Source organism: Nerophis lumbriciformis, linkage group LG09 (genome assembly GCF_033978685.3).
Source record: "Nerophis lumbriciformis linkage group LG09, RoL_Nlum_v2.1, whole genome shotgun sequence".
NCBI lineage: Eukaryota > Metazoa > Chordata > Actinopteri > Syngnathiformes > Syngnathidae > Nerophis > Nerophis lumbriciformis.
In genome coordinates, this window is record NC_084556.2 from 17,729,392 (window position 1) to 17,745,390 (window position 15,999).

General features: G+C 37.5%; 1 protein-coding gene across 1 annotated transcript in view; it reads right to left on the bottom strand.

The window, feature by feature from the left end:
- nrg2a (neuregulin 2a) overlaps nt 1-15,999 on the bottom strand; it is a 236,168-nt gene that overhangs the window by 4,987 nt on the left and 215,182 nt on the right. Inside the window, exons 7-11 of the mRNA XM_072913761.1 lie at nt 12,405-12,428; nt 8,728-8,830; nt 8,500-8,638; nt 6,128-6,255; nt 5,836-6,057 (exon numbers count right to left, since the gene is read on the bottom strand). Of these exons, the coding sequence (XP_072769862.1) occupies nt 5,836-6,057; nt 6,128-6,255; nt 8,500-8,638; nt 8,728-8,830; nt 12,405-12,428 (616 nt within the window). The remainder of the gene's footprint in view (nt 1-5,835; nt 6,058-6,127; nt 6,256-8,499; nt 8,639-8,727; nt 8,831-12,404; nt 12,429-15,999) is intronic.

The window sequence follows — 15,999 nt, forward strand, 5'->3', positions numbered from 1 at the left end:
TTGGATGGTAAAAAACCATAAATGTCCTGAGGAGGCATTTTAAGATGATCTTCCGTGCCCGCAGGTTGTGAATCAACATTCCAATAACCCAGTGACCTACTTTGAAACACTAACAAAACCTAACCTCCGAGACACACCCTAGTTGGAATCCTACAAGTACTGTTTTATAACGTGCTTGTCGTCTGTGTATCATCCTAACGGGGGTTCTGGTATTCATCTACATGAGAGATGCACGTTACTACGTACTATTGTTACTACAGCACGTACATTGTACCCAGGGCCGGCCCGTGGCATAGGCCGTATAGGCAAATGCTAAGGGCGCCGTCCATCAGGGGGCGCCACGCCAGTGCCACAAATGTTGGAGAAAAAAAAAAAAAAAGAAGAAGTTGGTACTATTATTTCTAAATACAAAAAATAATCCCACGTTAATTAAAATGCAAAGTAAAGCCTATTTAATAGAAATATTATTTGTTACAACATTACGCCCCCCACCCCCTCCTCCCCCCGCACGGTGCTCTGGGGGATGTCGGTTGTGTAATCAAGCGGTGCATAACAATCCGAGGCCCCATTCTTCCGCCTCTACTTGAAGTACCGTCGGCTGGTCCTGTTGACACATACACGGCCGGAATAATAGCAAAGACCCATAAAAATCAAGACATATCTTGTCAGGTTGATCATTTATGGAGGCATTTGTTTTTTTGCTTTGGATGCTGCATGTGCACATGGTGTGTTTCATTGGTAGAGGTTTGGGACCATGGAAGTCAACAAGGTAAATGTTAAATAACACAATAACAGTATCAGTAAATGACACAAAGTGATATGCAGCCCAGATAGATATTGAGTATTACCATCCATCCATCCATTTTTCTACCGCTTATTCCCTTTGGGGTCGCGGGGGGCGCTGGAGCCCATCTACAATCGGGCGGAAGGCGGTGTACACCCTGGACAAGTCGCCACCTCATCACAGGGCCAACACAGATAGACAGACAACATTCACACTCACATTCACACACTAGGGCCAATTTAGTGTTGCCAATCAACCTATCCCCAGGTGCATGTCTTTGGAGGTGGGAGGAAGCCGGAGTACCCAGAGGGAACCCAAGCAGTCACGGGGAGAACATGCAAACTCCACACAGAAAGATCCGAGCCCGGGATTGAACCCAAGACTACTCAGGACCTTCGTATTGTGAGGCAGACGCACTAACCCCTCTTCCACCGTGCTGCCCATATTGAGTATTACTGTATATAAAAGTCTACTCCATTTCTTGCGAGTGACTTAAGTCATTTTAAACTCTTTTTAAAAGTGTCCTAAAAAGGCAGCTGGTTAGTAAGTTGGATACTTCCAAACATACAATATTTATATATGTTATCCATACCTTCCTCTGTAAGATACAATGGTGCATAAGGGCCACAGTAACTTGTATTCAAGTCTTCATTTTACAGGTGTAAACTTGAACAATTTTAAAGAATAAAATCTGAATTTAGGAGAATACATTTGTGAGCATTAAACTGAAAATAGGGACCTTCCGATTCAACATTATTGACCTCCGATTCCGATCAGATCCTTTGGCAATAGATTCTCGAACTGAAAATGTTTTATTGCATTAAATAAATCAAACATAATCACACTTTTAACAACAACAAAAAAACTTGTCCTATTAAATTTAGACTTTTCTAGTATTGTTGTAAATCATATGAAGTATTACCTTTGTGGTATTGAATGCTACATACATGTTTTTTAACTAAATAGCGTTGCTAGTGCACAGTAACAAAACAAAAGCAAAACTACTGGCTTCAATATAAAATATTTCGGTTTCGCCCTCAAAGTCTTCCTGTATCCAGACACTTACTTCTTGTGTTTGTAAACAATAACAAAACCGATCCAAAAAACCATCCATACATTTTCTTTTTGTAAAAATAACAAGAAAAAGAAAAAAACATTGTTCTAATTACGTTAGTATCCCTTATATACTGATACTACACTAGTTAGCGATAGAATTGACATCTGGATCGCTCACACCTCCTTGACATTGTAGCTTTAGCGGTCGTCCTGCTTAGTGTGTGTGTGTGTGTGTGTGTGTGTGTGTGTGTGTGTGTGTGTGTGTGCGTGCGTGCGTGCGTGCGTGTGTGTGTGTGCGTGTGTGTGTGTGTGTGCGTGTGTGTGTGTGTGTATTGTGTAGCATGCTTAGCCATTCATTTTCCTCTAGTCCTCCAGTTACATGGAAGAAAGTTAGTTAATTTTCCACAATGGTGGTGAGTTAGTATCTTAGAAGCGGCTTTGCACTGTGGGTAGAAATTGCAGCTTGTTTTGAAACTCGAACGATAGGAGGGCACGGAGAAGACCCAGGACACGTTGGAAAGACTATGTTTACCGGCTGGCCTGGCAACGCCTCGGGATCCCCTGGGAAGAGCTGGACGAAGTAGCTGGGGAGTGGAAAGTATGGGCTTCTCTGCCTACGCGAGGCTACTGCCCCTGCGACCCGACTTCGGATAAGTGGAAGAAGATGGATAGACGGATGGAAATAATATCAAGATAATACTTCAATGGGAAATACTAGACAAGTAAAGTATATCAAAAGTATATCAAAACAAATCTTTAACAAAGTGATCACTGCAAACTTATGCGTTTTTCGACTCGAGTGTGGGCCATTTTTGTCGTCTTTAGTAAAATCTTGCACTCTTCCGCCCTTCTTGATTACTTCTCGAGGAACTCTGAAAAAACATTTACCCTTTTTGCGACTTGAATGGTTTGTACAGCCGAAAACAACGCAAGCATAGGGACATATTTATTTGAGAAAGGCTAAATGGTGCCTAGTACCCATTGAGAACAGACGCTGCTTGACCACCAAACATATTCAATCAGCCGGATGTGAGCCTCGACGTAAAATCGGGGCAATGCAGTATAAAGAATGTAACTCACATAGTGTGTTGTACAGATTAACTAATAAATAGTATCACGTTCTCAATAGTAATTTAATTCAGCAGGGTCATGGAAATGTCTGTTCCCCAGAGGGTCATAACAGAAAATAACTGAGAAACACTGCATTAAAGAGTCTCTGTCTAGAATATTTAATTAGGTGGAAAATATGACGAATATTAAACATTTTGCTTTTGAGATAATATGATTTTTTTTGTGTGTGCGGATATAGTTCACTGATGTAGAACCACACCGCAGCAAATTCCTAGGGTTAGGGTTAGGGTTACAGTGCTCCTGTTGTATAAAGGAACTTGGACCACTGTAAACACATTGGCAGATCCTTGCATTGACATGTTACCCTTGCGAGCACTGGGGTCCAAACTTGGGATTTATATAACTGAGACATTCCTCAAGGCACCCCTTTAAGACCTTTTGGCAGTTGCAGTTTGTTTTCTGAATGTGGTTTTGTGTAACTAAGGTATAGCTGTAGTTTGTTTACATCAGAGAAAGTCAGTAGTTATTTGTTCATCTTCTTTAGTTCTACTAGTAGTGTTCCTCAAGGTTCTATTTTAGGTCCTTTCTTTTTCTTCATTCAGACAATTCAACTGGTGGCCTGCTCGTTAAATAAAAAAAAAACTTGTGAGACAACTAACATTTTGCTGCAGATTCCTGAAAACACTAGAGTGCTGTCATGTCTTGCTTTTTTGCAGGAGGTCCTAAAAACAGCAGAGCACTTCTGTAACTCTGACAAAATAGACCAAAATCATATGGCCACTGTAGAGGATGCTGGTACTCCGGAATATAATAAGACTAATTGTGAAGGGAGAATTTCGGCCCAGAAATGTAAACCCCAAAACACTTACGTTAAAAATCCCTGATGCACAGTATGGCAACGTTGAAGTACAAAAAAGGTGTAATACAATACCTATAAAAAGTTGCTGCTAATACTATTTGCTTTATTACCTAATAAGGTAAGGCCATGCGTTTCCCCCCTAGGCCTTCAGTGATGTCCGACTTTAATGATTACCTCTCAAAATACTATAATTGATGCACCACATGACCATTGCTGGAGAAATACTATACAGGAACACATTTACACCCTGCTGGGCATTGAACAACATTAACAGTGCACAAAACGGGTTATTTTCTGGCGCATTTAAAAAACAATTAAAATGCATCAGCAATTAAAACATATCTTATGTGGTACTGTCAAAATTAAAATTGCAAAAAACATATTAAACGTGAACAAATTAAATATTTGAACTCACAATTCATAGAACCTATTCGACACCATATAAGCCAGTGGTACCCCTCGTCATCGGCTTATTCAAGTGGAAGTGGTGAGCATTTCCCCATTTCATCGCTAGAACAGCTCAGCTAGCTTCGGGGGTTGGCCGACATCGTCCCACAAGATGTAGTTTCTCTTTAAATATCCTTCTTGAAAATGGCCTTGCAAATATATATATCTGCCACCTAATCAACGTTTTGTTTTCCTTCTTTGCTATCCCGGTCTGGCTATGGTGCAACACTTCCCGCTTCCTGCTAAATTGAAGTTGTGAATGAATACTCACTTTGGAATGACAAGTGAGTATCCAATCACAGTCTCGTTAACATGCAGGCTACTATAACAATCTACAAGGTTAATGTAGGTTGCTTCTCTTTCTTTCCCTCCGTTTTTCTGCATTCTTTCGTATCTCAAGTTATCATTACGTATATGTATTGTTGCATTTGAACAACTGTATTGTTGATTATGGAGGTCAATTGTTGGTATTGTTCATTATCAATAGCGCTATTTCTATTGGTATTTGTATTGATCCATTTGTAGTGTAATAATGCTCATTGTCATTTCTGTATTATTTTTTATTTTCGCTAACTGCTTATTTGCTATCACTTTTACCATCATATTTGTACATGTCGTATTTGCTGATGTTGCTCTATTGTTGTTGTTGTGTTTGCTGTTGTTGTTTTTGTCTCTCTATCTAATCCCCCTCTTGTACCCACAATTTCCCCCTCTGTCTTTTTTTTTTTTCTCTTTCTATCCCCTCCTGCTCCGGCCCGGCTGCACCAAATGATAATAGAAATACATTTAATAAAGTCAAATACAAATAAGGCAACAAGAGAAGTATCCTACACTTCTCTTTTGTCAAGTAAATCTGAACAGCCGATATTGGCATCTACATCAACTAAATGATTTGCCTGAGAAGCTGGACAGGACAAAACAAATAAATAAATAAATAAATAAAAAATCAGGCTACTAAGATAGGCTACTGTCAACAACTTGTGATCTGATTGGCTATCGCAACTGCCTATCAACTCTATGTGTTCTCAAATTCAGCCGCTAACGGTCCCAATGAGTATACAATCACAGGACGCGTAAGCGTCATGTTCAACGTAAAGCCATCTAGAAGGCCTTACTGACAAAAACTTGTGATCTGATTGGCTATCGCAACTGTCTATCAACTGTATGCCCCTGTTCACTTACAGTGCAAGGACGCCCACATTGTTGATTCTAAAGGCTTCTAGCAGATTTCGTACAGCATGGCAACATAAGCTAGCTGAATTCTGATTGGATACAAACTAAAACTAAAAACAACACTGGAACAAACATAATTTGACATGAAGAGAATATGAATACTTTTAGATAATTAGGGATAGTAAATAAAAAAAGTATTTTACCTTTAATTATGATCATGATTTCTGGTTATGTTAGGCCAGCAGAGAAGGCCTTGCTGGCCCTGACGGCACACCACTGCCCATACCTTAACGTTTGACATATAGCTTGTTTTTTCTTTACATATATTCAATTGCATTTACAGTAATTTATTGTATAAAGCCTTCAGTTGTTTGGACACGCCTGTTCGAAGGAGTTAAATGTTGCATGGCAACGTGCTGTTGGCCTATAAGGACCTCACTCCCACCTGTCGCTGTGTGGAGAGTCTCCCAGGGAGTCGAAGGAGTCGCCATACTGGAGCGGCGGCCGATGGGAGTCATTGAAAGCACAGTGAGCGGCTCGCCGGGCCCGCGCCTCCATGCACATGGGGCTGCTGCATTTACTGGTCCCCACTGACGATGACATCATCCCCGGCGAGTCAGAGAGGACGCTGTCCGAATGTTCCAGGCTCCACGTCCGCTCCTCAGGTCTGACACAGTGCAAGCGGTGTCATGCGAATGCACATAATAATAATAATAATGATATGAAAAATGAATAACCTGTGAGTTGATGAATGGGCTCGTGTGGAAGAATTGTGAGATCTGGAAGATGTGTGACTGGCTGGGAACGATCCTTCTGTCGCAGGCCGTATGACTCGTTCAGTTGCTGGAACGTTCTTTGATATGTACTGTATCAGGGTACACAAAGTCAGCCTGTCATTTGCATATACAGCTTTGACCAACATGACTGATTCCTTGAATAATAATTTGTACACACTGGTTGGAAATGACACAAGATCCAGATGTCATTTGTCTTTATTATTGTTTTGCATTTTGAAAATGAGCCTCCCCTCAATGTTTGTATTATTTGGTGGTGATTTCTGCTCAAGCACAACTAAACATATGAAAACGTTGCCTCTAAACACTACAGAAAGCAGCTGAACCATGTTTGTCTTTGTTTTTCTGAAGCTGCTGTGCCTCCCTTTCCATCGGTACCTGCAATAACACTGCATGTACATTTTGTGTCATTGCCAGCCAAAAGAATGGTAAATCAGTAAACTGGTAGATATATAATTAATTGCTGAAAAACAGAAAAGGGCTAGGAATAAATAAGCTTTGCTTCTTTCTACTCCTTTTCGGACACATGCTGAATTGTGCAAGTGTAAACATGCGATGTACTTCGAAATAAACTAAACTATTATCATTACTCATTAATTCTAGTTTAGTTTTTGACTCTTCAGATAGAAACAGAACCTGCCAAATGTGGACATGCGCGCTTTTCCTTTGACAGCAGCGTTTTGTAGGTTGAATACTTAAAATGATTCCAAGATTACGACATGGATGTTCGATTGTCTCTGTCATATTTACAGTATGTAATAAATAGGGGTGTCCCGATACAACTTTTTCACTTTCAATACGATATCGACATTGGAGCCTCGAGTACTGGCCGATATCGATAAAACCTTGACACGATATCAGCACGAATCATAGTACATACTTTTATTATTTTGTGGTGTGGAATGTTTGAAAATGTTTGATCAAGTGAAATTACTTGGTAGGAATAATAAATACAAACATTATGGCTAAAAAGTACATATTATTAGTATTTTTTAGTGTGGAAGGTTAGAAAAGGTTTGAATAAGTACAATTATTCAGACTACACAATAGTAGGTATGATACACACCTTATGACAGATTTATGCTTTTGAAGTGGAATTTGTTTTTTGGGGACGCATAATGGTGAAAAAAAATCATTAAATTAAACTCAGTGTAACGGGGTCAATTATGTCATGTAAATATAATGTATTTTCTAATGTTCTATTATTGTTATAATTACACAAGATATGTAAGTTACATGAAAATACCTGAAGGTTGTTTGATGTTTTGTCAATATGTGGAACCATTGTCTCGTTGCGTCCCTCCTACTGCAATAATTGTTGTGAGACCTGCTTCTTTATATGTGTTGGACACGCCTTTCTATTTCCTTTTTGTCCACGATATCAACGGGGGAGGTAGGCGTCCACGCGACGACAGACAAGTGCATTTATTGTCTCGTTAAGAACTTAACTTCACTATTTCTTGTTCTGTATTATTATATTTGTGTAGGGGCTCGTCGATTGGCAGAAAAATATTGACGTTTGTATTTCCTGTATCGTCAGGTATGTTTTTATTTCACTGTGTTGTCGTACGTAACGCCCCTTTTGTCCACGATATCAACGGGAGAGGGACTCGACGATTGGCAGAAAAATATTGACAACGTTTCTATTTCCTGTATCGTCAGATGCATTAACACAAGTAAAACCCCTGGTGTCGGTCGTGTTCATTACATTCTACACACAACGCAGAGGAAGAGAACACGGGTTACATCAGGACGCAGTAAGTTGAATGATGCGTACACGTTCGTTACTGGATATTTTCTAATACACCTTTGGAGAAATAATATGCAATTATAATTATTTGCTACTTGTTTATATTGACAACTGTTGTGTTTTAGACTGCTATATGGTTCAATTAAGAACACTTATTACCTATGTCTAGCTTGTGTGCTATTGTGTGCTTAGATGTTGTGTAGCTGCTAGCCTATAGCCTATCATGTTTACCCTTTGTAAATGACTTCACTAAAATACAAGCAATGATCAAACTTGTGTGCTTATTGGAGAACAATATGTGAATTGCCTGTCCAGCTTTTCACAAGTAAACATGTTGCAGGACTGCTTGTATCGGAGCTAAAATTGGAAATTTTAAGATGCAAGCCAATATCATCCGATAATTATTTTTTTGTTTCAATCGGACCAATATCCTATATCAATATCAGATTGGGAAACCTGGTAATAATTGTACTGACCTGACTATTAAGATGTGTAAGAATATAATATTTGAGACATATCAGTGAAATTACAATAAAATGAGCTTCTTTATCTTTAATTGACATACATTTTTCCAACTCACATCTACCATGGGGATTTCCTCTGGTCCAGGTCCTGGGTGATTGGGTCCGTTAGCTAAGTTCCGATTGGGGTGCTCTGGACACATGTTCTGTCGCAGATGATTGTGCATCTTCTTTCTTTGTTTCCTGTTGATAAAATACAAAATAACACAATAATTGGCTGCTCTTTTTTACCCCCCTATTGTGTTTGTTATGTGTTTTTGACAGGAACTTACTTGGTTTTACAATAGGCCACCACGCACACGATGCCCACCAACAACAAAGCCACACAAATACCCGTGATTGTCAGGACTCTCTTCTGGTAGAGTTCTTCTGCCTCTGTGCACGGCCCACAAAACACAAACACACACACACACACACAAACAGACACACACAGATGCACACGATGACAAAGGCAAAAGGAAAAGACAGTCAGTCTCTTGATAGTGCAGCTTATTACATTTCAAAGTACAATCTACTTCATAACTTCTTCTTACCTGTCCTAATGTCGTACATTATCACAAATACTACCTTGAAACTAGTGAGCTTTTCCAGAAAAAAGTTTGCAAGGGGGTATCATTTATGTTATTGACATAATGTAGAAATCAATGGTATTCTTTGTGGCAAATAACATTTCTGAGCTTGAGGATTTCATACAAGGTATTGTAAATTGAGAGTGCATGCATACTTCCACTGCTAATAGCTCAATTGATGTTTCTTTAATTTTAGGATTAAATCTTCATGGACTTTTGTAAAATATTGCGATGTAACTATAATTACGTAGAATTATAAAAAGGGATAAAGAATACAATAATAATACAAATATGTAACTATCAACAAGCTGGGTTTTTTTTTTTTAAATGTATAGAGTACACCATTTTTGGGAAGCTGTGTTCAGAAATATTGGGGGGATGACTGGAAAATGCAATCTTTTCAATCTTAAATGCAATATTAAAACTACATGTATACATGTATAAAGTATACAAAAATACATTATTGTGTGTACTTTTTCGTGACTATTTTAAGTAATATAGCTCAGATGCTAGTTATATTACGTAAGATAGTCAAATAAAGTTTACAGTAAGAAAAAATATCTGGTTAGTCAAAAATAAGTCCTTTTACCGTGATGTGATGTGTGACATTTAACCCTGTGATGCGTTGTAGCCACTACAGTGGACAGCTATTCAAAAGCTGATTCCTCCTATATGCACAAGTTTTAATGTCAAAGTGGACACTACTTTGTCTTGCCATATGTTGCCACCTATGGTCAGCTGTTCTAAGTGCAAAAAAAACCCCTCAAGAACGGGACGGCTGACAAACATAGAGCACAGAAGTGCATAGCAGGGGAGGATTGTATGTCATTTACTTATATTTTAGGAGACCCTTGCAATTATAAAAGTATGGGGACATCAAGCAACAACTAAGGAGTAATATAATTGTTGCTTATTGATTTTAAAATTGAAGCGGACATATGCATCACTTACTAAACAGTATTTTGACTGCCTTGTAAAGCCTTTAGTGTTTTTTAAACTACTTCAGCTGAAGTAACTTTTGTCTGAAAATCAATTAATTTTCGTAAGTTATTGGAATGCACATTTAGTTTTTTATTAAAACCTAACAATAATTTTTGAATGGGTGTTTCAAAAAAGCTTTCCAATGGTTTTGTAACACAGTTAACGGTATTGGAATACGTCTAAAGCAGGGGTCCCCAAACTACGGCCCCCCAGCATCCAAAATCCGGCCCACAGGAAGTCCCAAGTTTACCTTTTTTTTTTTTTTTTTTTTTAAGTCTTTCCTTTCTAATCCATTTTCTACCGTTTGTTACTCTCGGTGTCTCCTAGCCGCTCAGACAAATCATATTGTCTAAAAATGAATTTTCCTATCGATAACGTGACAATGTTAAATGTTGATGAACATATATATATATATATATATATATATATATATATATATATATATATATATATATATATATATATATATATATATATATATATCTACAGCCTGGCCCCCGGCTAAATTTTTTTAACCCAATGCGGCCCCTGAGTTAAAAATTTTGGGGACCCCTGGTCTAAAGAGTGTTTCTTATATGGCCCAATGTTGGGCCGCGATCGCCCCCTAGAGGGCTGTCAAAAAATATCTGTTTCTCAGCTGTAGGGGCCGTAGTAATACACTTTTCCACCACTTGTGGCAGTAATGACAATATCAAAAATTAATTTCTTAAGCACAAAAAATATGACTAAAGTGGTGAAGATGTACTTGCATTTGAACTTGTATTTTTATTAATAGTTTAGTTGAGAAACATCCATCCATTTTCTACTACTTGTCCCTCTCGGGGTCGCGGGGCTGGAGCCTACTCTTTATTATAATTTATTGTTAATTTAGTTAGAATGTATTTATTTTAGCACTACATAACTGCACGTAAACTTATTTTTCATCAGTTGTTATGACTCCCTTCTTTTATTTATGTTATCAGCCTGACCTAAGCCTTGATAATAATCTTTGTGATGAATATATGTTTTCAGATCATTTGACATGGTTTATCCTGTTATAAGTACCGGTAGGTGAGATTGAATAGGATTAAAATCAAGAGTAAGATTACCAATTCAGTGATATTTGAGTGGGCCCCTACCCCCTTTGTAGTGGGAACGTCGGGCCCAAAAAAGGTCAAAAATGGTTAAGAACCCATGCGTTAAAATATGTGAACACGTTGTTAAAACATATTTTATAGTGTTTTACAAACCATTTACTAATTTTTTCTTCAAAATATATTTTATCTAATACATGTTGTCCACTCTTGTGGACATTTCAAAAACTTAAAATGTATGTTATTAAAAAATTAAGTTGCAAAAAAAAAGATAACAGTCGTAGATTGTCATAATCCAGGCATCACAGGGTTAATTGTGAAGAAATATTAAGACATTCTATTGCAACATAAAAGGCTGCAGGGATCAATTATTTTAATAATAAATGATTAATAATTAATAATAGAGTAATCAAGTAATAAGATAAAATACACTTTAAAATAAACAATACCATTTTTCTGCTTTCCAAAACTTCATTATTTTGGGGAAATGGTCGCGTATTTGAGTTTCCTGGCACGCCATAAAATCCAGACTTTATGAATTGTTATTATTTTCACTCGGATGATTAATCAAAGCTTCATGGCTGTCTTTTTGTTGGAAAACTGGTCGAGTTAAAACGTAACATTGGGTACTTCCCTACCAAATTCTCTTGAGAACAAACTGTAGCCTCGCACTGTGCAAATATAATTTACCCCCAAGTCACTGAAGCACTTTTCTGGAAAAGCTCAAATAGAATCAGAGCTGTCGTGAGGAGGATGGAAATAGCAGCAAACAGAAGAAAATCATGGATGTAGGATGCAAAAATAGAAATGCATGCTCCTGTCAGCATCCACTCTTTTTAAAGGTAAATCAATCAGCGCAGACGTCTTATAGCTTATAGGCAAAATAGTTATACTAATGACGGGGTGAGGCAAGACACGGGTTCTAAATCTTACTAGGAAAGAAAAAGGATGGCATATGCAAAGAGAAAGCCGACTAGAGAGTTGAAAGGCATCTGGCAGCCACAAACATGATAGATCATACTTGTTAAAGATGGAATGAGGAAACAAAAAAAAAAGAGGAACATGGCTACTGTGAGTCAATGCACATGTAGAAGAAGTGCATCCATGTTAATCATGTCTGATGGAGAGCAGGATTTGTACATTCGATCAAGTTACGCTGTGCTTGACTGATTGTTAATCGTATGATTCACAGGTCAAACACCACAGATGGATTGGATGCAGGTCAGTCAGTCAGTCACTTGCTTTTATTATTGGGTGTTTTTTTTGGTTGTTGTTTTTTTTAGTATATCTATGCAGGACGGAGATTCAAAATGGATTGTTCCATACCCATAAATTCAATTCCAAGGTGATCTGCCATTGCAGAAAGTTGAAGAACAAAAGAGAGACAAAAGAGCAGATTATGAAAGAGGCACCTCCTAACATACAGTGGGGCAAACACACACAAGTACGTATTGGGCAAGTGAACACATACTTTTCAGTGAGTAACAATCACAAAACAATGTTAGTGACATTTAAGACATTGCAACAGCAGCATGCAACACACACACACGCGCACACGCACTCACACACACACACACACACACACACACACACACACACACACACATGCACACAAATAATGTACCTCATTTACATTAACATGTCCTCATTTTATCAACACTGCATAAAAACCATTGTAAATTCACAGAAAGTTGCTGTGTAAAAGTGGCATCACTTTCACAGTAACATTTATGGTATTTTACTGTGAAATGACAGTCCATTGCTATGAAATACAAGCCTGTCGTAATTTTTTTACAGTCACTTGTTGTAAAAAAAAATATATCGATTTCAATTACCGGTACAGTATGTTACTGTTAAAATGTTTTTGTTAAATGCTGTGAAGTGCTGGTATTTTTTTTTTTTTTTACCGTGTGTGTGACTACACAGTCAGAAGTTACAAAGGTGTGCATTGCAAATTATTTGCCACTTGCCGACATTTTAAATTTTACTTCTAGAAATGTCCCTAGTTTTAAGGGCTGTTTGTTTATTTTTAGTCATTGACATTACATCTTAATTTTAGCATGAATAATTCCATTTTGCCTATTTTCATTTAAAAAATTTGAAATTGAGAAAATAAATATTCAAATAAGATATTTTGGTTTTCCTCTACTTAGAAAATCTTGTTTAAAGATTCTGCAACGTGCCCAGGATGCTTAATTTACAAATTGTTGGATAAAGTTGAATAATGCTTGTTTTCAGAATAAAATATGTATTTCTATTTTAAAAGCGCTGCCAATTGTTAGATATATAAATCCTAATTTAGGGTGTATTATCAAAAAAATTACCTAGCTGCATGGACAGATAATTTCACTAGTTTTTAGTATTTAAAAAAAAAAATCTAGTCTCATCATTTTTATCTTATAATTTTTTTTGCTGTGTAAAAAGTGGTACAATTTGTACTCAAACCAACGTTTTTTAGATAAAAAAATAGGCCTGAATAAATAGTTAAACCAGATTCATTTGGTGGCAAAGAGGAAAAGTGGGATAAAAACCATAAAACTGGAAATTGCCATCATTGCAACAAAGGAAATCTTGTGACTGTTCAGTACAATATGACCAATTCAATTATTTATACTTAGGGCTGTCAAATAATTACATGTTTTAACCTCATTAATCACAGTGTTGCTGTGGATTAATTTAGATTAATTAAATATAATTCATGTTAAATCCATAGTAATGGTGTTCTATTTTGCATGAGCAAAGAGACTAAAGAAAGAATGGAATATACAGTATATGTGCTTAACACCTTTAATATATTGTCGGTTTTTAACATTCATTAACAGTAAAGTGGACCTGTTAATGCTTTTGTCTTAATGTGCTATTTTAAAATGAAAGTGCTTCGGGGAAAAGAAAACTCCTTCCAGCAGAGTGAGTACAATCACTTGTCATATTGTTTTGGAGGCAAAATTTCCTTTTGATTTCCTGAGAATCGATACCAATACCGATTTTCCGTGCTCTTGTGTGTGTTCATGTAGTGATAAATGTTATTTGTTTAAAAATGCAATATAATGATTGTATTTAAAATTTAACACTATCCATAACTGTGCTGTCCAGTTTTTGGTTATATTATTATTAACTTATATTTCTGAGTCTCATTTGCAAGTATACATTCATTTCAGCTTGTGTGTCGCTGTAGTTAGAAAGTACACTTATTGCACTTATTGCACACCAGCTGTTTGATTCTAACATAGTTTTATTTTCATTACCAAATTGGAAGGTGTTGAAATCACCATGTAAATTCACTAATGCTAATCAGTAGCACGTATACGGCATATCCAATGTAAATTAGAATCGAATGTTGAGAAGTTTTATGTCAGGCATGCTTGCTTTGTTGGCATGGAAAATTGGAACATTATCTAAAGACAGTTCGGCTGACTCTGCTATGAATACGCCGGTTTGCCCGCCAAGTGTTTGAACCGGTGTCGAGTCTACAATCGGATGTGACGTCACGGGTAAGAAAAGTATCAAAATATGTTACTGTGTGATTTAACGTGACTCGGTACCTGGGAGTCCCGAATGAATATACAATTAAAAAAAAGTACCGAATTGGGCACCAATCCTAAACCGTAACACCACCAGGAAATGGATAGATTAATCCGCAATAAGGCATCAATTTTGTCAGTCCTTTTTTTAATATCAGTTACATACTCCAGTTTACACCTTGATTCACTTAACCATGGAGTATCCTAAAACTGTGGTACGTGTACCACTAGTGGTACGTGGGATCCATCTCGTGGTACGCCAAATAATTACCTTTTTAGCGTTGAGTGTTTTTTTTCTCCCTATATTCAAACACAGTGTTACTGTTCAAACTGTGTGCAATGTTACAGTGGCCATAAATATTTTTTTTAAACTCTGCCTGGTTTTTAATGAATACTTAGGCCTACTGCGCTACTGCATTTTAATGTTGGTCAATAGTGGTACTTGGAGAGCCAAGTTTTTTCTGAGGTGCTACTTGTTGGAAAAGGTTTGATAACCACTGTCCTATAGTAATCGCGAGGTACAGGTTCTACGAAAGCAAATAAACGCAGAGCCTCCAAATTAGCACCGGTGTTCTTGCTCCCTGTTGGAATTCAGGCACCCCCGCATCTGCGCACGTGTACGAATGCGAGGAATGCAGAAATGTAATTGCGCATTGAACAAATATTTCATACAAACACAATCGTTACACTAAATAACGCTATATTTTGGTATTTAGTCATTTTACACTACAAACTACTCAACAATTTAATGTACAATTTATTAGGTTAGGGTTTCATGTGAAGATGTCGGAAATCAGGATAAAGTAAAGTAAAAAGTACCAATGATTGTCATACACACACTCGGTGTGGCGAAATTATTTTCTGCATTTGACCCATCACCCTTGATCACCCCCTGGGAGGTGAGGGGAGCAGTGGGCAGCAGCGGTGGCCGCGCCCGGGAATCATTTTTGGCGATTTAACCCCCAATTCCAACCCTTAATGCTGAGTGCCAAGCAGGGAGGTAATGGGTCCCATTTTTATAGTCTTTGGTATGACTCAGCCGGGTATTGAACTCACGACCTACCGATCTCAGGACGGACACTCTAACCCAGGGGTAGGGAACCAATGGCTCTCGAGCCAGATGTGGCTCTTTTGATGACTGCATCTGGCTCTCAGATAACCCTTAGCTGACATTGCTTAACACGAAAGGTAATGAATAATTCCACTGGTAATCAGTGTTAAAAATAACGTTCAAAATATAAAACACTCTCATGCATTTTAATCCATCTATCCATTTTTTACCCCACCTCTTCAAGAAGTCGTATTAATGGTAAGGAGTATTTGATTTATTATTGGTTGGCTTCAGAATAACAATGTTATTAAAAAGAATAAGAGACTTATTATACTCTAAAAATGTTGGT